Source organism: Anser anser, assembly GCF_964211835.1.
Source record: "Anser anser genome assembly, chromosome: 9".
NCBI classification, from domain to species: Eukaryota; Metazoa; Chordata; class Aves; order Anseriformes; family Anatidae; genus Anser; species Anser anser.
Genome location: NC_139729.1, coordinates 4,934,090 through 4,956,778, shown reverse-complemented (window position 1 = coordinate 4,956,778; position 22,689 = coordinate 4,934,090). Strand labels below are relative to the sequence as shown.

At 36.9% G+C, this 22,689-nt stretch overlaps 1 protein-coding gene across 16 annotated transcripts in view; it reads right to left on the bottom strand.

Annotated features, from left to right (window-relative positions):
- The window catches only part of TRIP12 (thyroid hormone receptor interactor 12), a 75,816-nt gene that overhangs the window by 4,334 nt on the left and 48,793 nt on the right, over positions 1-22,689 (bottom strand). For 11 of the 16 annotated variants that reach the window (XM_083847835.1, XM_083847833.1, XM_083847832.1 and 8 more), the window contains 27 exons: positions 22,491-22,652; positions 21,689-21,757; positions 21,402-21,567; positions 20,562-20,679; positions 20,266-20,422; positions 19,797-19,950; positions 19,034-19,262; positions 18,258-18,376; positions 17,481-17,688; positions 16,532-16,632; positions 16,227-16,401; positions 15,528-15,669; positions 14,425-14,616; positions 13,832-13,983; positions 11,877-12,049; positions 11,387-11,460; positions 11,075-11,274; positions 10,725-10,852; positions 10,289-10,440; positions 9,701-9,843; positions 8,336-8,492; positions 7,127-7,225; positions 6,474-6,588; positions 6,127-6,281; positions 5,414-5,578; positions 4,040-4,204; positions 988-1,101 (listed from right to left, as the gene is read on the bottom strand). In XM_083847835.1, the coding sequence (XP_083703961.1) occupies positions 988-1,101; positions 4,040-4,204; positions 5,414-5,578; positions 6,127-6,281; positions 6,474-6,588; positions 7,127-7,225; positions 8,336-8,492; positions 9,701-9,843; positions 10,289-10,440; positions 10,725-10,852; positions 11,075-11,274; positions 11,387-11,460; positions 11,877-12,049; positions 13,832-13,983; positions 14,425-14,616; positions 15,528-15,669; positions 16,227-16,401; positions 16,532-16,632; positions 17,481-17,688; positions 18,258-18,376; positions 19,034-19,262; positions 19,797-19,950; positions 20,266-20,422; positions 20,562-20,679; positions 21,402-21,567; positions 21,689-21,757; positions 22,491-22,652 (3,984 nt within the window). The remainder of the gene's footprint in view (positions 1-987; positions 1,102-4,039; positions 4,205-5,413; positions 5,579-6,126; positions 6,282-6,473; positions 6,589-7,126; positions 7,226-8,335; positions 8,493-9,700; positions 9,844-10,288; positions 10,441-10,724; positions 10,853-11,074; positions 11,275-11,386; positions 11,461-11,876; positions 12,050-13,831; positions 13,984-14,424; positions 14,617-15,527; positions 15,670-16,226; positions 16,402-16,531; positions 16,633-17,480; positions 17,689-18,257; positions 18,377-19,033; positions 19,263-19,796; positions 19,951-20,265; positions 20,423-20,561; positions 20,680-21,401; positions 21,568-21,688; positions 21,758-22,490; positions 22,653-22,689) is intronic. The other 5 variants (XM_083847830.1, XM_083847842.1, XM_083847838.1 and 2 more) reach the window with 2 other exon arrangements.

Sequence of the window (22,689 nt, the reverse complement as noted above, 5' to 3'; positions counted from 1 at the left end):
GTCAGCATTTTGAAATTTCCAAAGAGAAACATGCATTAAACCATGACAAACAGTGACAGCACAGAATCCCATCCACATCCTATGAAAAGGAAAAGGTTAAGTAAGGCACTTGAACTACAAGAATTGGCTTTTTTAGTAGCCTTTAATTTGTTAGAGAAAAAAAATGGTGGTGTTCTCTGCAAGTAGTACCAAGAGAAAGTCATGAAAGAATCAACACTAGCAGTTGCAGATCTAAGCTTTAAGAAACTCTTACACTGCAAAGCATCGAGAACAAAAGGTTTATGTGGTTTATGTGAAGATTTATGTGAAGACTTCACTAACATTTTCAAAGCATGTAACATTTCTTCATGAAGTCAAAGGTATAAGTTCATGAAGGTTTATGAAGGCAAATCCTCGAAAATATAGTCTTCAAATAAACTCCCTAAAGGCATAGTATTAAAATGTTCTCTTTTCTACTCTGGACAACAATAGTTGTGTCTCAGTTCAGTCCACTTGAGAGTAAGAATTTTAAGAGTTAATGTGGTAGGTGTGAAAACAAGGCATCAAGATCAACTATCCTGTTCTTTACTTCCTGTTACTGTCTAAAATATTAAAAAAAATCTGCTTTGTTATTAATAGAACATTAAGGTATCATCCACGTCCTTACCTCTAGCTATTAAGAGGTACTACAATACAAGGAATTAGTTTCCATGACAGTATGGAGCCTGTATACACAAACAGAAGCCCTTCTCTGAGAAAAGCTGGATCCACTCATCTTTAAAGAAAACTGTTCATAATAAAACCAGCAAATGACTATTGAACACAAATCTCAAACATTTAAATTTGTGATTTAAAAGACACCAAGTTTTACCACTGTGCAGCAGATGCGTAATGTCAGACAGCATGTGTTAGGACTGCACATCATTCAGTGCATACCTCGGTTCAGAGTGTTCCTGGTTATTTAGTCATAAGGTTATAAAAGCATCATTTAAGAACTCATATACCAACCTCCTCAGGATAGAAGTACTGAAGATGACTGAGGGGGAAGACCGATTCAAACCCATCTCTGAAAGAGTCAAACTGTCTGGCAACACCTTCATTTAGTGCCCAGAATATCACCAACTGCAAAGGTGGGAGGAAAAATTTCATTTAAATAAAGGAAAAGTATAATGATCAAAATTGCACAAAAACACTACAACTACAGAAAAAAAACAACTCCATATAAGCCTAGCCATATGCTCACTATAGTTTCAGCAAAGTTAGAGCGTTAATTCATGGAGCTGTTCAACAGCATTGCCTCATTCTGCCTTAATTTATAAGCTTGTACTGCTGCACATGTGCAAGTGCAGTGCAACACAGCTGCAACGAATCTCATGTGGTCTGTCACTGCAGATTATCAGAAGTCATATGAGTTCAAACAACCCTCACAGAATATCCTAAGCATGCAACTCAGACTAATTTAAACAACTTCACTGATTTTAGTTTTGATAAAACAAAGCTAGCACATGGAAATCAGAATAGCTGGTTAAAATGATTCTATTCAACATAATATTGCAAAAACAAATCTAAACCTACTTCAAAGTTTCAGCTATTTTTACAAGGCTAACAGTCTTCGTACAATTATCTCCTTAAATTGACAATGATACTTATAGGATTTCTGTTTCAATACTGCATTAGTTTCTCCTCTAAAGAAGAAATATATAGGTTCCTTTTCTAATATAGAGGTAGAGGAAATAACTCTTTGTTATATTAAGTGTCTTAATCCTATAGAAATGAGGGGAGCCGGGGGGGGGGGGGGGGGGGCTACCTTGATTTTAAGTCATTTTAAGAATCATAAGGCAAAAGACAGTAAGACAAATAGGGTAAATTTGGGGGGGGGTGAGTTTTTGTTTGTTTTGGTATCTGCAGTTGCTCCCTCAGTATTAAACAGACCTTCCAAAGAAAACAGCACATACTTAAACAACAATCCTGGTCACCTGGGCAAGAGTAGAGGGGAGCAGGGAAGATGTGACAAACGAAACTAGATTTCTCTTCCACTACCTGCATTAAGTACTAACAACCACTAGGTTCAAAAATATTTTATACATGACAGATTGCATGCGAAACTCAGACTCTTTTGTCAGTTAGTGCTACTGACTATCACACTAGCACCTTGGATATCCTCAGCTGTAGCAGGAAGTGAAGACTGGTTGTAAAGGAGGATGTCAACACACAGCTAATTTTTAAGTGTATTAAAAGCTCTGACCTGGGAAAAGCTTTGGAAGGCCTCTAATGATGCACCTGAATATGATCAGAAAAATCTTATTGATACTGCTGGACTGAAGCACATAATTAACTCTGTCACAATATTTAAAAGTTAAGTCTTGTGGGAAGGTAGAATGACAACTGCAGGAGAGGGAGAGAGATGCATAACAGGGAAGGTTATTCCAGCTTTATGAACTACCCTCAATTGTATTCCAAATCAGATTTTAACAAAAATGACAGTGTCCAATAGCAGTGCAATTGATGCACAGGAAGCTATGCAGAATACCTGATAAATATACTGTTTCTAAATAGCAATTCATCATAATTTTGATACAGATACCAATGTTTTCTCTGATTTTTTTTTTTTAATTTACCATCAAGTCTGTACCGCTAATTAACACCATCTAGTTCAAACTCTCCTTTAAGGCCTGAATAAAAAGACAGGAATAGAAAAGCTATACAGACGTCCTTTTAAAGAAAATAGTCCCAAAAGCTGTTTGCAAAAAGCAAAAAGCAAAGTTTATGTAATGTTCTACTTTTCATTTTAAATGTCAGATGCCTGCGATAGGACAACTACAGGACATCTGAGATGCCCGTAAGACTCTCACCATATCAGACACCTGATAAAAGCCGCCTATAGGGAAAAACTGACTGCAAAGTGTATGCAAGTCAGACTTGAAAGTAACCTTTGCTAAGCTTTCCTCAGTAAATCAGAAACACAAATGCTGTTTCTGACAAAACCTGCTAACAGTTTTATATCCAAATGTGTTTAATCCTTTAAGCTCTTCCTGACTACCACAACACACTTTGAACAAAAGGTGATGAGAACTGGCTATGTGTAACAGGTTGAATGTGGAAAATGAACTGGAATTATTCATTATTCAGCTGTGAAAACTATGGAATAACTTCAAAGTTTTTAATTGATATCCAACAGCTTATATGGCCCTTATCAAAACACTTCTAACCATACCATCATATATACAATTTTATTATTCTTTGAAACTGTACTTGAAAAAAATCTCAGTCCTCAGAGTAAAACTGGCAGCAGACTAACCACCAGGCAGAAAGTGTCTTATTTACCAATTGGAATAATGTGTTTTCATCATGCAGTCCATTATTCCTATCCCCATTCTGCTCATGCCTTCATGTGATAGTACTGAACTCTTCCCTCCTGTCCCCCCTCTCTTTACCGTGCTGTTTTTAAACCTAAACCATTCAACTCTATTTTTAGTTTTTCTCGGTTATGTCCCTTCTAACATAGGAATAGATTAAGATGAAGGTATATGGTCAACTTATTATGGCACTGTAGTGTTCTGTTCCATCCATACTTATTTTTTATTTTTAACACTATTGCTTTAATTTCTATTTGCAACTAAGGTGGTATTTTCTTAAGTCTGTCTCCAAGAATTTTCATTATTACTGTAAAGGTTCAAAGCCCACTCAAGTGTGATAGTGGGTTCACTACCATACAGAAGCGTGAGAACTTGTTAAAAGATTCTGAAAGCCCACAACTCAAATTAACCCAATTACTACATTATTTTTAATCCAAAAAGGCACACTTCTAAGTATCCCTTATACATAAGCCAAACTTTTTTGTACTACAGAATTTACAATTAAGTTGAACTGATTCAAAGAGTTTGTGGGTTGTTTTTTTCCTCCCCTTTATTGTAATAAGCTAGTACAGAGGCAGTCAGTAGGAAATTCATCACTGTTCCCAGTTCATGAGAATGAACTGAAACATACAACGAAATGAAGTGCTTTGGATTAAGGTGAGGAACAGTTAAGAAATATAGTCCTAGCTTTGCTTGTTACATACTCTGAGGTATTCCTCTAAATTATGGATGGTGACTGGCGTGTCTTTTCCCCCTTTTTTCAGCTCTATATTAGGAAACCCAGGAAGTGTGAAGTCCAGCCCTAGATCTTCCACTGAGCAGCCATTCATAGTCAGAGCCTCCAATGCATACTGTAGACTTTCTTTGGTCTAAAAAAGTTGCAAACAAAAACCAGTGAGAATAATTCATTAACATCAACTTATCCAGAAAGTTATGACTTCTAAAACAATTTTGACAAACATTTCCAGAAGAGTATTATTGTTAATACTGTTACAGTACTCCTTGCTTTCCTCTGTATTTTTCATATGTAACAGTAAGCCAAGACAAACCAAATAAACCATCTCAAAGTATAAGCCTGAAAGATCCTAACAGTAGGATTTTCTCTAGCAATTCTGGAATTACTTTAACTTCACACATAATTATTTAGAAAATACTGTTGCAAGAGAATGAGATGTGTAATACGATAGAGTTCTTAGGCTGTTTTTTCCTTACAATAGTGAATAGCATTCATACTTGGCAGGCATACTGACATTTTTCAGCTTTCATCCATCAGGTTTCAGGTTTCTCACACTCTTGCTGAGAATTTAAAAGTAGTGATCAAGGAGAAAGTGATACAGTGAGATGAAGAGGAACAAAGGCCCACAAGCTTGCAATACCTTCACTAGTAACAAAGCAGATGCATTAAGAACAGAAATCAGGTTATTACCACCTGAATTGATTGACAATGGATGCTAGAAAAGGGTATGCATGCCACAAGTATTTTTATCACCACTCTGTAACGGTGTTATTTATAGCACCTCGTGAAAAAAAAATTAGGATTCCTCTGCATCTGTAAAAACTTGTTCAGACATGAAGTCAATTTATACCATTTCTACGTATAGCTTTTTCAGTGGGAAAACACAGACCCAAAAGGCACTTTTCAAGAAAGCCTGAAAGATTGATCAAACCTATAAACCCAAGCCTTTTTGAATGTTCAGAAAAAAAGAATTAAGGATAGAGTTTTTCCCCGATACTAAAATTGGTAATCTTTTCAAAAATGAACCAAAAGGAGAAGCTCCCTCATACATGCATCTCAATCCTAGCCATTTCTTGCCCATGTTTAATCACACACAAGAATTCTGTAATCAATTTCTAGTGTTAGAACAGATTTCCTAGAACAAATTTATCATCAAGTCTACAGAAAAGACCATTATAATTACTAGCCACTGAATCAGTAACATTAAAACTGCTCCTTTTATTAAAAACATTATCAGTGCTACCCCAGTATTAAGCACTATCATACATTCTCAGTTATGGCTACTTCAAAATCCAAACACACATAGGGATGCACTCCTTCTTCCTTAGGTTTACTTTCCCACCTGCGTTTTGTCCTGTTCAAGTCTTTTCTTTTGTCTTACAATATCTTCAAGGTGATATATTGATTTGGCTACTACTGGATCAATACTGAACAAGTCATGTGATGTCAAGGAAGTTTCCTGCCGTAACATCCACTTATAAAAAGGAAGTCCAAGAGGAAGGTCCACCTATGAATCAAAAAATGTATTGCGGAACTGTTAAGTCTTTCTAAACTATTGTCTTGCAAAATTTTTATCTCTTGCCTAGATCTAGAATAATATTTACTAATTCATAGGTCTCCCACATACCAAAACACGAAGTGTTTTCAGTTGAGGTATTTACAGTTGAGCAAATACAGATGACTGGCTAAAGCATATGTATTAGAACATCCAGCAAGTTATCAGCTGGTATAATAATTATCCTAGAATGATCTTGAAAAAAGATTGAAGAGAGCAACACAATACAGACATTTGCTTTTCCTTTTTTCATAGTCTTAAGAGTTACTGTAAAGATCTTCAACATATTCTATCCTTTCCCCTTTCCAGAAAAGCTCAACTGCATTCTTGACCCAAACTGCTAGAGATGAAAAATCGCAGAATAGCCTAAGTTGGAAGGGACCCACAAGATCAGCAAAATAGTTCCATGGAATTCTTAATGATACTTTTTCCCCCTCAACAATTGGGAGCTAGAATTCTTATCTAACCCTTTAGAATCATGTTTTCTGTTTTAAGCTCACCAGTCTAAAATCCATGATTGCCTTTGCCATTAGTTTTCCCAAAAAGCGGAACTTCATTTTAACTTTTGCAATGTGAGCTGGCTTGGCAGTTCTACCAAAAGGAAGTGCAAAAAGGCCTTGAAGATTATGAATATACTTGGTACCTTCCTGGCTTCCTGTTGAGAAAGAGTGATGGAATAAAAGTTCAACATATACATTGCTAGTTTCATTCTGGACAAGTTTCAGAAAACCTATCAGGTAATTATCAACTTAGAATTTCTTGTAAGATTATAAAAGAAAATATCCATAGACTTAGAATCAATTCAATATTAAAACAACACTGGTAATTCAGGTAGTAAAACATTTACCTTTTGGATTGGCTAAAGTTACTTCTTCTCCCCTCCAAAGGCCTAAATCCGCTCGCTGTAGTTCCTGAGATACAAGTGCATAGAACTCTAGTGTAGGGCCTAGGCCTGTGCCAACCTTCAGACGGGAAAAGCAGGGTGCAGGGAAGGGAGAGGAGCGGGGAGAGGGGAGAAAAATAAGTAAGTAAACAAGAGTCTATTCACTTTGAATATCTAAACCCCTACTTACACTGAGAAAATATAGTATGTGATAGGTTATAAGACAAACTGCACTGCGAAAAGCCTCTAGACAGCATAGCTATGCCAACATTACAATACAATTGAAGCAGTTTAGGAAGACCACATATCAGAGCGAAAAGTAATGGAATAAAAATATCAACCACCTAATGATCATATTATAGAAATGCAGCTGTTCCCCAGAGTTAGAAAAGATATACTAAATCTCATCAGTCCTATTCTGAAGAGTATAACAAATCTAAGTTTCTCCTAGCAACTAAAAATCATAGCCAAGTGAAGGAGGGATAATTAACAGAATTTTGTAGCACCAGCAATGGTAAGGACCAAGAGCGTGACCAAGTCATTCTAAGAAAGTTGTAGCTTTTTGTATTAATCTTCATTAAAAAGGGGTTAAATTAGACTGCATTGACATTACTTACTTCATTCTCATACTGGATTTCCAACATGGCTCTTGAACTGCCTAGATCCTGCATCACAGATTCTGCCTGTTTCAACAGCTCATCTCTGTTCACAGTGCGCTACACATTAGAGAAGTTTTAAGTAGTGAAATTACGTCTGTAAGTCCCAGTTCCCAAGGCAGTTACAACAGGAAAAAAAATAGTTATGCAAGTTTTTCCACCCCATGCTAGTTAGTTCCACAGTTCAACAATTTCTAAGTTAATACTTTGATAAAATAATTATCTCCTAAATAAAAACTGACTAGGAATAAAGCATTCCATTAAAAATGAAAACTAGCACCTTACAGTTGTATTTATATATATATATACACACACACATATAACTTAACAGGTACTACTCCTACTAAGAATCTGGCAGCAGGACTGTAACATAACAGAAGTGCTGTAGTGTGCTATTACATACCTCAAAGTAATGTGTTAGAACCAGACTACAGATGCCCAAGTCCAAAAACTTAAGGCAATAATATTCTGTTCTGCCCTCTCGGATTCTCTAGTAGGGGAAGTGGAAGGCTTCTAAGAGAACACCACTAGGATTCCTACGTGGTGGAAGCTATGTTCTAGTTGGCTAGTTTCTCACTTCTTTTCTTCCAGAGGTATTCAAAACCATGCAGATCTAAAACTAAGATCTGCTGTATAGTAAGGATAACATCTCTCCAGACTCAAGGCAGACACCAAGACTCTCTCCATTAAAAGTAGTCATGGCTTCATTTCATCATGTTGTGACAATATTCTCCCAGAATAGAAGGATAATGTTTCCATTTATTCAAGTAACGCTGCCTCTACATCCTATAGGCTGAATTATTTCAGAGTTCTACCTGAAGCAAATCAGGGGTTTACAGACAAACCTACAGAAATGTCACTAACATAACCTAAAATTTGACATTCAGTCTTAGTGTCTAGTTTCAGAAACCGTGAAGATTCCAATTCCAAATTAGGCTGGATCTGGAAAAGCAGTGTAGAGTATACTGTAGCACCTTCTGCCATCTAATGGCAGATACCTAGAAGACATTGTGCTTTCTACACTGGGACTTGGAAACCAATGAAAACAAGCCTCCCCTTTACCTGTATACTACCAAAAGTTGATATCTTAAACTTCTCACAATGATATTCTTAAAAACAATAGCAAAATTAACAAGTCACTCATTCCATTTTTAAACAATATATACCTACTTTTTTCCTGTCCAGTCGTGGTGCCACTCTGCTATCCTGAGAATCTGACTGATTGATTTCTGGATTAGTATCCAGTAGTCTTTGCATGGCTCGATCACGATCAAAAGCAGTTACATAAAACAGCATTTGCCGGGTATCAAATGGAAAGAAAAATGGGCTGTAAAGAGCATTGGATTTGTTAGCTGAGATTTGACTAGCATCTATGGCTACAGTTTAAAACACAAACTTGGTAGCCTTGAAACTAGTGCTTTATTAAACACACTGGTAAAAGCAACCTCCAAAGGAAACCCCCAGGACATGAATTAGCTCTGGGGAATGCATGACAATGCTTATAACCAAAATAGAAATGGGAAGTTAAAAAGGAATCACACAAATCCAAGAAAATTCTAAACTCTTCCAGGAGATACCAACTCCAGTACTGCATCAGAAATTAAGTATTTCTTTACTTGTTCAAGTCTGTTTTGCAGTTAGGAAATCCAATTCAGACAAAAGATCTTAAGATAGCTCAAGCCCCTGTATTTAGAGGAGGAAAAAAGGAACCTACCTAGAAAACAGCACAAGCACTCTACCTTTCATCATTTTTGGAAACGCTTTAAACGATCTGTGAAAGACTACCAATTAGAGAAGCTTCCTATTTATCAGTTCTACTATTCTTGAAGACACGTGCATGTTAAAAGTGTAGTCCTCCACTGACATCACAACTGGAAAGATTGTTTTATGGAGTAAACGCTACAGATGTTTGTATAAGAACATACACTGATAATCACTAAATTTCTCCATAAAAATTCCAGACAAATAATTAAATTGAAGCACTGAAAATTAAAAGGCTAAATAGTCTCTCTAGGGTGTGAACTTCCAATGTGGCTTCAATTAACATGCTTGAAAAAAAAGCATGAATGTCAATCCTGACTTCTCATTCTTTCAAGCGCAAGAGTCTTAGAGCTTATAACCTATCAACGTGATAGAGATCTATATTTTATCAATTATTTTAAAAAATATTTCCTTTAATACCATATCAAATATGCTAAGATAAATGCAATGAAATAATAAGTCATCACACAGTTTAACGGAAGAATAAATGGTACAGAGAACCACATTTGTTTCAATCAGAAAACTTTAAACTGCTCAGAAATTCCCTTAAGAAGTTGTCCAAACTTCGCAGCTAGTCTAACCATCCACACTTGGTTTAAATTACGCAGCAGAGGTGTATCATCCAAGCCTCACTATGCAACTTAGTAAGACTTGTTACTACACTTTATTCTCACCCAGCGCTTTCAGAAGTGAAACATATGCTGCACCTGGGCTACTCAGCCAAGAGGCCTACTGAACTCAAATAAGAAATACTACACAATAAGTCATTCATACCATGTTTTTCCAAGTTCTGTCAGCCAGGTTGGTATGTTTCCTGTCATAATTACCAAAGGATCCTGAAGCTGCCTGTTTGCTTTTGCTGTCAGTTTACTGTTGATAAATTCTGATGTTGGAATAATCTCCTTGCAGATTGCGTTCTGTGATGTTAATGAACAAGATTTTTTTAGTTAAAGAAACATCGGGAAAAAAGTCTTTACAGTATTTTAATGCTTTCAATTTGCTTATCATCACAGGAAAAAAGTTTCACTGTTACTTTAGCAGTGAATAGAATCTGACTCAAAAGACAGAGTGAGTAGATTTCTACTATACATTTTCTTTCCTGGATTAATGATGTTTTTTTGAACTTGAAGAAAGTAACATGCTAAAGCATACATGACTGACCGTATGAGTTTATAGTCATCAGAAGTTAGATAAATAGGTATGGGGAAGAAGACAGTATTTACGTTATTCTTTTTTCTGGTTGGTTGATTGCGGGGCATGGTGTAGGATACAGACCAAACAGAGGGAAAAGGCTATTTTATGGTGTTTCTTGACAGCTGTTTCTATCAAGTATGAAAGTGATTTTAAAAGTACTATACTCACATCATACAAATAATACCAGTATCGACTGATAGCGTGTAAAACTCTCAAAAGAAGAATAACATCTAATGAAGGATCTTCGAACGTTATGTTTTCAGGTGGAGAAGATATAAGGTAAACTTCTAAAGGATTTAATACCGAAGGGCATACACCATCTAGCATGAAAAAAGAAAAACTGTTATCAACACTTATCAATTAGAAGCCCTCCCAAGATTTACATTAGAAACCTAGGTAGTATTGTCATTTACAGGGTATTCACTCAACCCAAACAACTTCATTAGACAATTCAGTTAGTACTACATGTTTAGTTTTAACATCAACATTAATGTGTGCTTTCTAAGAAGCTTCTTGTACTACGTATGCTTTAAAATGTGTCTCACTCTTCCGTATTCTTTCAGTAATTTCACAAATTAACATACTACCACAGCAACACACTCACCGTGCCACAGTTCATCATGCTTTTTAGAATTTCTAGGTGAGGTTTTCGTTGGAGCAGTTTGCGCTCTTCCTCTTTTACCACCAACGCAGTCCTTGTTACCATCTTCATCCTCTCGCACAGGTTTGTACCTATAAAGTAATTCAAAATTAGTACTGCATAAACACGTTTTTAACTTACGTGAAAAGAAAACAAGTTATAGAACTGTTAGGTTGACTACCATAAATTTACTTCAATGCAAGTTAAAGCAGAAATAAAAACTTCACAGTTCTTCAGTTATATTCAATTTCTCTTTATTTATACATCTCTCTCAAACTGGAGAAGCTGTCCCTTGATTTCTCTAGCCAACTTACCAAATGGTATGTGTTTTTGTCCAAATCCCAGCTCTTCCTAACGGGTTGCTTTCATCATCCGTAGACTCCCTCTCCTCCTCAGCTTGCAAACTGTACTGCCTAACTGCTTGATACACAGTCATATTATATGGCAGCAAGTGATCTCCAATGTAAAATTGCAGTCTATGTCTCACATTCCCTGAATTTAAGAATTGAGCAGCCTGAACAAAACAAAAAACAGAAAGCCACACAAGTTAGGAAACTTGTTGCTGACTTTCCTTTAAGCTTCTTCTTATACCATCCCCTCCCCTTACCCACAAAGGGAAACCTTACCAAAGATTCATCTATTTCTTCATCTGACCCATCATCATCACTATCTTCATCATCTTCTCTAACTCTTCCATAACCTGAGAAAAAGGAAAAAGACATACTTATTTGCTTTTACACGAAATGTAGCAATGCTTTTGTGCTCCTTTATAAACTCCACTTTTCAAAAACACTTCCAAAGCACATAAAATCAAAAATGTAAGGTTCATACATTTTAGAACAAATTTCAGTATCAATATTTGCAAACTCCCCACATTATAATCAAGTTGACTATCAGATTAGCTGTACTACTGTTATTATTTAGATGGAATTGTTTACAAACAGGAAAAGTTTGTCCCAAAGAGAGGCAGCTTTATTTTCAGCCTTACTCTACCCCCACTGTGAATTAGATACATTTATAAGTACCTCACATTTGTCTTCAGTATAATCCTCAGAAGCTTTTACAGACTCTATCTTAAGCAGCAAAATACACACAATGACCATATAAGACAAATACCTCTAACTACAAGGTATCTTTCAATGGCTTGTACCAAAGCCAGAGGATCAATCTTCACAGGTCCACCCTTCCACTGTTTCACATTTGCACAGTCCGGATGTCTTTGCAGCTGGCATTTTAATTGATGTGTATTGAAGAACTTTAAAGCTTGTGATCCTCTGTTAAGAGAAAAACTCAAAATAATTTGTGAAAAAAGTTGCTACACAAAGAATCTAATAACCATAATTGCATTAAAATAGGCTTATACATGCATTTAAGAATTCACTTGTGTTCATTCACAGAGTATAATTTCTCATCCTATTTCTTTAAAAACAAGCTATTAAGAGTCAGATAAACAGATCAAGGATTTTATTCTACAAGAACTCCAGAATCTAAGTTGGACAAAGTTTTATTTCAACAGAAGCCACATGGTTTAAGAGAAAGTCCCGTCTGAGGTCCGATTATAATATGGCCTATACCACCCATCTGTGAGGTATGAAGTTCTTCAGTGGTCAGCTGATGCCACAGAAGAGTTAGAGCTGTGTTTACCTGCAGTACTATGAGAATAGGAATTGAGAATGGAAAACGCAAATCTCTCATGTTTTTTAATGACCTAAAGGGACAAACCAAGAGCTTCTGTTTTTTCTTGCCAAATATAGTTTATATGCGTGTTGCAAGCTATCAATACTCAAGCTAATAGTTCTTAATCAAACCTCTTAATCTTGTGCTGCTTCTATTTCCAGGTACCAGTGAAAGACTACCAAATCTTAATGCCTCAAAATCTTAATTGACGTAATCTACAGTAAGACTAGCAGTCAAACAATGCTGCAGTAGTCTGACTGTCCATGTTTAGTATTCTAACAAAAGTAGCAGAATTTTTCTTTTATGACTAGCTTTTATGACAACTTTTGTCATTATCCCTTTTCATAAAAGTAGTGCATATTAAAAAGGATTAAGATTACAGAGCATATACTATTTGAAAAAGCTAACATCAAGAACAGTAATTCCTTCAAGTATTAGAAAACCATATATTGCATTCATCCCCAATAATTTTTATTTATTTAAGTCTCACTAAACAAGTACTGAACTTCAGTGTACGTTATGCTACAGTGTGAGGCTCTAACACACCTATTATAATGGATGTTCTATCACAACTGTTGATAAAATGTCCACACTGTCTTACTACTTGAAAAAGTTTATGGCATTTCAGACTTTAAAAGGGGAGGAGTGTGGAAAATATACATACACTCTGAAAACTATTCTTTAGTTTCTGAGTAGTCCAAAGAATATCCATATAATTAAACTGAGCCTTCAGGTAGCACCAAAAATACTTCCAGAACTTGCATGCAACCTGTATTGTAATAGACTTTCTAGCTGCTATACACTGAATGAAAAATAGTGTTGATTTACTACAGAAAAGTACAGACAAACTGCAGAAATAGGTTTTCAGTAGTTCAAGTTTGTTACTTAGAACACAAATATTTAATAGGATTCTAAATTTAATCTATATTAAGACACAGGACATGTCTACAGTTATTTTAAACTATGGCAGCCAACTGTTATCACTCAATCTATCATCATCCAAGAGAACAGAACCTGTCCAAATAACAAAGTTGAGCACTGTAACACAAACTTGCAGCAGTTCATCACATTACTAAAAAGTATCAGAGTTACCAACAAAGATTATTTCTTTCCAGTGTTGGTTACATGGGGACAAGGAAGACATTTGAATTTTTAAAGTTTAAGTTCAGTGACTGCATCCAACCCCAGTCTAAGGGGGAAGTAGTTTCAAGACAGTAACCAAAGATCTGTTTAAATATTCAACCCCTCTCTGAATAAAAAGAGGCAACTGTGTAACTGCTTTTGTCTTTAAGAGGGTCAGAATTCTCCATTACCTTGTGGAACTTTTAATGTTGAATCAAGGCTTGGCAAACAAAAGCTTCCAACGAAACTGTTACCTGAGCATTAATCCTTACCTGCTCCCTGTTCCATTTCCACTGGGGAAGTCATGTACTTTGACCGGAAACTGTTCCATCTGACTGAGGCAATTGTTCATTTTATGGACTAATGCCAACAAAGGTGCATTTTCTAATGGCTCTAGTCTTCCAAGGGGCTCTTCCCCGGGAAGCTGAAACACATTCAAACGTTTTGGTTATGTGCTTGAATTAATGCACCTTCGATAACTTTCAACACACAGTGCACAAAAAGGTTAAAACTCAGTGCTCTCACTTCAAGTGCCAGCAATATCAGAACAACTAGACTACATAACACATGTATGAGACTTGTTTCAAGAATGCACTTCTCACTTAGTTTAGATTTAATAGCCCTACAGATTTTAAGCATTAATCCTTAACCAGGAGCAGTAAGCTTCACTGAAACAGGGTATTCTAAAGATTTTTGTTCTGTAAAGACACAGAATCACGTATAAGTTGTAGTGTTATATATCTTAGTCATAAAGAAAGCATTCCTTGTAGCACCTTAGAGTTAAGGTCATTGCTGAACCTCAGGTAGTCACATGTGTACAACTTAGGAGAAAGCAAGCTAAGAATGCCCAAACAATAAAACTTACTGGAGAGGAAAAAAATACATGAAGAAATCTTTTCAATCTGATATCCCTGCTTACAGCATCTTTCTCACTTTTAGATGTCAAATAAAGCAGCAGTTGTTTCACAAATCCACTATGCTGGATTTCAAATGAGGAGACGTCAGACTCCGAGACAATGCTACGGATTTCTACAAGGCACTCTGTTCCACCATCCACCTGAAAAAAATATGAAGATACTATTTTACTACCCAAGTAATAAGGGCCTAAGAAACACTATTCCCACTGCACAGAAGAGCTCTTACAGGGAAAAACGTTTCTTTTTAGTAACTCAATACAAGTAATGACTCAGCAAGTAAATTGAGGATAAGCAACTTCTCTGTTCAAGGGTATACATTAGAGGTAACTATACACACACACACCGGCTTTTAAAAGAAATGCAGAGTCTTATTTCTGTCTCCTGTAAACTGAAGATTAGCTCCAAACAAAATGCAAAGAAAGATAAATACTTGTATGGATTTTGCATGACATCTGTGTGGAGAGGAGGAGGTGGTAAAGTTTCATATTCTAATGATTCCTTAGGTCAGCCTAAGTCAACTGTTTAGCTACTTTGCAAGTTAAGGATTTAGACTATTTGTCAAGGATCTCAACTGCCTGACAAGCAAGGCTCAAATTCTTGAAATGCTACTACATTTAGCCCAACTTGTATTTCTTCTGTCCTTTCAACTTAATACTACTAACCCCGCCACAGCCCCCGCCTGAAGTTCTGGCTACCAGCTATGTTCTTCCATAGGTAGAAAGTCAATCCCTACCACTTAACTGCAGAATTTTTCAATCTGAAAGAGAATGTTTTAAGTGACACATCACTAGGAACAAACAATACCACTGTTAACGCAAGTCATTTATCATAAAAGATAATGTGTCAAAGGTTATATAGAAATTTTTTTAAAAAAAGAGCCACCACAAGTTTAAGAAACATTGTATCGTTCCTTAAAATAACAGAAACTACGCTTAAAACATTGGCTATATTGTCTAAGATGGCCGGCTTTCCTCTACAACCACGGCCCTCCTCTTAAGCACTTTTACTGCTTCAATTCCCACCCCTTTCAAAAAAGTCTGCCACTTCTAACCTGGAGGTTGAGTTGTTCAGTTGCAGTGCAAAGTCTCTGTAAAACATTTAGTGCAGGATTGCTTCCATCCATGTTTTCAGAACTAAAATAACGGTCTACAAATTTATGGGCCTGCTCCTTAATCCAGCCCTTAATTTTTTCTCTGTAAAGAAGCACATAAAAGACATTCGGCCACACGCTTAGCATTTGCATATTTTAATATTACAAGTAACAACAACTAGAGTACTGTTTTCTCCATGCTTAACAGCAAGCATAGATAACAAGCCTTCCCTTTTACTCAAATATAGTAAAGACATTTTTTGCTGATTACTTGTTGCACACATTTTTCCCAGTTCTCCAATTTTTCCCTAGCACATTACTATATCCTATGAGAAGTTATTTTTTCTTCCTAAATTTCTTATTAAAGAATGGGTTGGGAAGATCATCTAGTCCAAAAATCTACCTCACCCTCCCTGCCATGTGCAAAGCCATCTTTCACTAGATCATTCACTAGATCAGGTTGCTCAAAGACTTGCCCAACCCAACCTTGAATACCCTGAGTGATGGGCATGCACAATTTTTCATTCTTTTTCTAGAATTATTTTACCAGGGCTTACCCCCAAAATATCGTTGATGTGCTACCTAATCACCTGATAGCTTATAACAAACTGGCTACACCTCAAAATCAACTTCACAGTATGTGTATTTTGACTTGCGTACCTGTTATTGGAAATTGTATCCTTGGAAGCAGCCCTTGCAAGACCACTTACTCCTGCTGTTCGTGCTGGTTCAATGTTATTACTGTTAGACTGTGTGCTTAATCTTCCCCATGTTTTTGGATTTAGACTTGCCAAGAAGGAAGATTTAGGAGATTGAGTAGTTGTAGGGCTTTTAGCTGCAGAAAGCAAAAACAAAATTAAGAGCATCTCCTAGAATCAACAGGTTTATTAGAGCCAGCACTGTTGACAGCTTATAAGCTTACTTTCAATTTAGAAGGAGTTAGTGTCACATTATGCATATTTTACCTTGATTGTCTACTTTCTCATCATCTCTTGGAGGAGAGTATTTTGGTCTCCTTGGCCCTCGTTTCGGCAGTCTTTTTCTCTTTAGAACATCACTCAGTCGTCTGTCCAAATTTAAGAATAAAAGTACCATGATTCCATCCACCACATTCATAGGCATACCCATCCTTTCTGTTCAAGATGCATCTACTAGATATATCCTCGAGGATATAAAAAGGTTCCATTCCACAACAAGGGGGAAACAAGGGAAGAACAGGCAGAGAGGGGGGCCTCAACTCTAATTTAATGGGAAGGACAAAGTGATTACTCCATCCACAAAGAAGAGACTTGACTTGCTGTCACCCTTCTAATATAGGCAAATACAGACAGGAGTACCACTGAATAAAAACATTAAAATTATGAGGAACTGTCATAACTGTTCATAACATAATGTTATTCCTTTATTTGAATGCATTTATTACAAAATATGCACGAATTATTGAACAAACAACAAGACACTTGACCTGCTTGCCCCTTAATAATAAGTTACGGATGACTTCTCCCTCCAGTCCCCAGTAGAAAGGAGCCATACACCATAGCGAGCATTTCTCTGAAAGAATCCTCTGAAAGAATCCCTGTCCTCAAGAGTTACATGAGACTACAGCTGTTGCTCTTGGCATTCTCCAGTCTCTCCCCAAAAAGCATGGATTGTTTCCTATCATTACATCATACGTATCAGGTCACTAGTTTGATTGTGGTTTCTTGTTTCTTTGTTTTAATTGTTTGCTTTTTAAAGCATCTCATATAAAATCAATTAGAACTACTAACTGATCACTTCAGCATCTCTTCATTTTACTAACTTGAGAGGAAAATACACAGCCAAATGCAGCTAATACTGTAGCAGCCCACAGTCAAGATTTTTTTTTGAAGAGAAAAGATCAAATCATTTGTTCAGAAGAAATAGTGCACTTACCCCTGTGGGCTCAGATCCAAAGAATCCTCCCGGCTGTGTTGTAGGCTGGGAGAGCCCAAATCTGCAGCTGCATTACTGGCAGCAGTGGCTGTTCCAGTACTTATTGTTGTAGTGGTACCCAGCGTTCCTGATCCATTAGTGCATACTTTTGGTGGGCTTGTTAGCAAAGCCTCAGACTCTGCTAAGTTTTTCACTTGGTGCATCACTCCTTCAAAAAAGAAGTAGTCTTTATGCTTGGGGGGGTCTTTGGGGCTTTTTGAGGGGGAGGTTGGGGATTGTGTTTGCAGAGACAGAAATAGGTTTAACCTCTGGTTTGACTATTGCATCTTTTGCATGCGCACATACGTTTTAAAAGCAGATTAATTCTTTCTGAAAAAAATTAACCTATGTAGTTTAAAAAGAAAAGTGACAACAGCATTAACAGTGGCTAAAAAGTCATAGTAGCTTCAAACAGACTCCCCACCAAAGATTCACTCATTTCGTCCAGTAAGACTACCCGTGTAACTTCTGCTAGCCTTCTTCAGCCTAAACGTAAGTTCTCTAGCATCTAGTAAGCCTGTACAAACTTGTTTCAGATTTCAGAAAACACATTTGTCTCCTCCAGAGCCTTGGTCAGCTCCTCTCCAGTCATGAGGACAGTTTGTATGGATCTGCTTTTATTATGCATGACAGATTGACTTGTTACAATTTGGGGAAGGGAAATTTGGACACACACCCCACCCCCAAAATACTAACTACAGAGGGAGGGGTACAGGAGGGAAATAAAGAAAGGATTACCTTCTCTTCTGAAGTAAACGCTAAAAATGTCAGGTAGCTTTTGCATTAAGATTTCTGCCATCTGCAGGGCTCCAACTACTATCTTAAGGTCTTGACTTGACAGCATGGAGGCAATATGACTACAACAGATAATTTGTTAAAATCAGGTTTGTCTTTTTAAAAAAAGAAAATCAAGCCAGTTCATCTTGCATACAGTCTCAGTACTAATCTGTAACAAGCAAATTTCACTGCACTTTCGTAAGAGTTAAGTAAAGGACAAAGTTCTTCCCCCACCTAAGTCACTTACGCCAAGGTTTTTCATGTGGCACAAAGGAAAATAGTTGAGTTTTTCAAAGGTGGTACAAAGTTCCAATTTTTCAAAACTAGCAGTCAGTTTGTTTTCTAACTGCATCCTTTTGGCTAGACCCCTAACCTAATAGTATAGCAAGTACAGGATGAATAGAACTGAACTTTCCAACAGAATGTCAAAGAAGTCTGTTATTGTTCAGAATATTACCTCAAAAGTCACCTTGCTACAGGCTAACTTTAGCAATTAGGAAAACAGTAAGTGGTAATATTTGACATAACTAGTACACAGAACCATATAAGTAATCAGAGTTTCTATTACGGAAGTCTACAGTCAGCACCTACTGCAAAACGTAAGATTAAAAAAATCTTGAGAAGCTAGGCAGCCCCAGCTTTGCAAAAAAAATAGAAGGATTTAAAAAGATAAAAGATAAGTCAATTTGAGCTGTAAGATCCAAACTAGTTTCATTTACAATTTTTGATGAACCCACCTTGAAACAGCATGGTTTTTCAGCACATCCTTCAGAAGTTCAGCATCAGCAAAATAAATTATCCTAAGTATTGCTCTAAGGCACTTGTGTCTAACAGCAGGTCCAGCTGAAGAACTATACACTTCATAAAGGACACCAAACAATGTTTTAATAAAGGATTTTGCCAGTTCTGGGTCTTCTTTCATTAGTTGTGCTCGGGCATCATCCTTCTTCAAATCTGAATGTCCACCTGTGAAAAATTGTGCAACAAATCACCACATAGTTCTTTGCGTCTCTGCTCCAAGGTGCTCATTTTTTTTTTGTTTTGTCTTTTTAAAAAGCTGAATTAGTTTAGATCTCGAATTGAAAAGATATGCTAATCTAGTAAATAGAAGTCAAACTGGTATCTAGAACACAGCTACATATCCTCTTCTTCCAGCAACCCCAAATTGTGTTTATTCCATTGTTATATATTTGTGGCATAGTAGTCTTTTTTAAAAAGTATGAATATTGTTTCATAAAACAACTCCAAGCCACGGAGCCCCCTTGTCCCCCCAATTTTTATGCATTTTCAGTCCCTTAAAAAGGAGTTCATCTGTTTAAAAGAATGTATTTCAATTTGAATAGTTGTAAAGCTGTCTTCCAGTTATTCAAAATAGTTTGATATTTCATAGAAATAAGAAATGTATTAAACAAGAAATGTATTGACCAAGAAGTAGACTACCGCATACAGCATGAGTTAGCTATAGCTAGATATGCTGGATGTCTCAAAAGCTATACTTACTAGTGTTTGTATTGGCTAAAGGGTTTGGTTTCCGCTGAATGGCACGTGCTGTTCCAGTATCCTCATTTATTTGCTGCATAGAGTTAAAATCAATAGTATAGACACGCCCAAGTGTCGACAGGCTTATCTCATCCTCACCCACCTGATGAGCTGCCTAAAGACAAAGTGGAGTTTAAAGTTAAGAACAAACAGAGTTTAAACTTAAGAAAGCCTTAGCAAAAAGGAATTTATATCGAAGTGGTGAGAGAGGAAACACAGTCGCAAAAACCAATGACGGACAGAAATACAATAAAAACATCGATTAAGCATTCAACAGTTCCTCTATTACTGAATACCCAGCACTACATTACAGTGGGATGTTTGAGAAATTCATGTGTTTCTTTCTCAAAAGATGTTTGGTTTCAAAACCACAAAGAAAAGCACTCAGTTCCCTATACGACTTTTAAAGAACATCACCACACAGACATACCTCTATTATTCGACTATCAATCCTGTTATAGGGATGCCAGAGACCCCTGTCATCTCGCCATTGCCATATTGCACCATCGGTATTTTGCGCATTTCCTTTCTTCAGCATAGTATCGACAGCAAAGATCCCCTCTTTTGGCAGACAAGGCATCAGTTCACTGAGAAGAACATTAAAGCAGCATTTGACTAGAAGTATACAATGAAGTCCATCTGAGCTGAATGCTCTTTGCCTTCATTTTAGAGTTACGGAATTTAACACCCCTACCAGACCCAAAAACGTAAGACTAGATAACTTACCAGATAAGAGAAGTAAGCTCATAAAGTTCTTGAGGACTTCGTGGAACAAGGTCAATTTGTTCTTGACAACTCCCATTTGAGGCTCCACAAAGGAGAAAGTGAAGAGTTTCTGCAATATCTGAAAAATTATTATTGAGATTGTTCATATTGGTATACAGACTCCAGCTTGTGTTGGACTCTATACAGAAGAAATAGTCACTGCCCTAAACAGACACGCAGAATACAACGTAGGACAAAAGCCATCTCTCTGGACATTACAAAATGTGTGTCTGTTCTCTGACATGGGGTTTGTGGGTTTTTCATTTCCACCGCCCACCTCCCATCCCTCCTTTAAGAGAAAGCAGTGAGGGGGGAATATCACTAAACGCACAAGGCAGGGAAGAAAGCAGGGGAACATACAGGGCAGTTGAAGTTGCAAGTCAAATTTCCCAAGATGGAAAGAAGGAACAGAGTGCAGACCAGAACAGCTACACAGCAGTTACTTTTCACTATGTTTTCCCTTTGAAAAAGCCCTTAAATCACATTTCCCCTACTTAGTAAATATTACAAGAATTATATAATTTGTGTTGAAATAAAAGCAACTTGCAAAGCTAATACAGACTCAAAGATCAGGTGAGCATTGCAGTGACAACAGCTAGAGACAGGAAAGGGAGGGAGTGGAGGGGGCAGAAGACAAGACCAATTCTTTCAACAGGATTAACTAAAAACTTGTATCCCAGGAGAAGCACAGTAAGAAAGAAAAAGAACATAATACTTGTTTAATCAAGTGCTTAGAGTTCCATCCTGACCATAGGCACAAGTTTAAGTAGGCCCCCAAGACACGAAAAACCAAGAACTCACTTTGCTTCATAAGTTGGACTGCAAGTGTTGGACAATTGGAGCACATTAGTGAAAACATGCGCACCACCATGATGAACATTCCTGAGCTCAGGATTGGAGGAGTCACTACCAAGAGTTGCTGGATATTTGTTAACAAGTCCTTGGAAGCAACCTGTTGGAGCAAGTTCTTCAGAAGAAAACAGCAAAATCAAAAATGATAGTGCGATTTCAAAAGGTAATCCCTTATGACAGACAGAGGAAGGGAACAAAAACCCACCCCACCCGCAGAAAAAAACATACACCCTTACCTCCTCATGCTGGAAGTTGTCCACTAGCCGCGCAAAACAGAGACAAGTGCTTTCAACAGACTTTTTGTCCTATTAAAAGAAAATAAGTATTTGAATTAAACAATTTTAACTTGCATTAGACTAGGCTGTCATGAAGACATTCATAAAACATCTCAAAAAGACCAGTCAGACGGTCTTTTTTCACCTCTGCCAACTAAGCAGCATTGTTCAAATTTCTTTTGGTGCAATAGTCATTATGAGTGCCCACTTATTATCACAGCAGCATTACAGGATAGGCAGATCTTTAGAGTCACATGATTTAGAACCAACCACTTGAAACTATTGTGCAGGAATAAGTGTTTGTTTGTTTTTTTAAAAGAGCAAAATTCATCCCCAAAGGTCAAACCAGCAAAAGAATCCAAACAGCATAACATGAATTGAAACTCAAGCCTTCCAGAAGTAGGAAGGAACCTTGCAACTCCTTTATTAGAAAAAAAAGGACAGTAATACTACCAGATTTACTCTTATTGACCGGGCAACAAGTAAGGACTACAAAACCACAATTAGTCACGTTCTAAGTTCAGGTACCTTACTTATCTCATTTTACAAAGTTAACATGGGTGTCATGAATCCTTACAGCACAGTTAGAAAAACGAGAGTTTCATACACACACCAAAGTATCACAGCTTGACAGTATAGAAGCTTTAAGGTAGTTAGCAGATTGCAAAGGCAAGTAATACACAGAAAGAACTAGGTATCTGGAGGTAGCTTTATACTCCTTTCAGATCAAAGTGAAACTTTCTGCTTTCTAATAGCTTCTTACCTGATGGGTTAACCTTTGTGTAAGCAGTGGCAAAGAGTCTGCCACAAAGTGAAACTCATCAGGTGTTATACTCTGGCAGCAGTTGGCAGCAATAGCTAATGCATTCCTCTGTGCATTTATACTGAAGAATTCCAGATAGAGCAAGCAGTCTGCCAACCCACCCTATAACAAAACAAAGAAATAGTTTTTACTCTCAGTA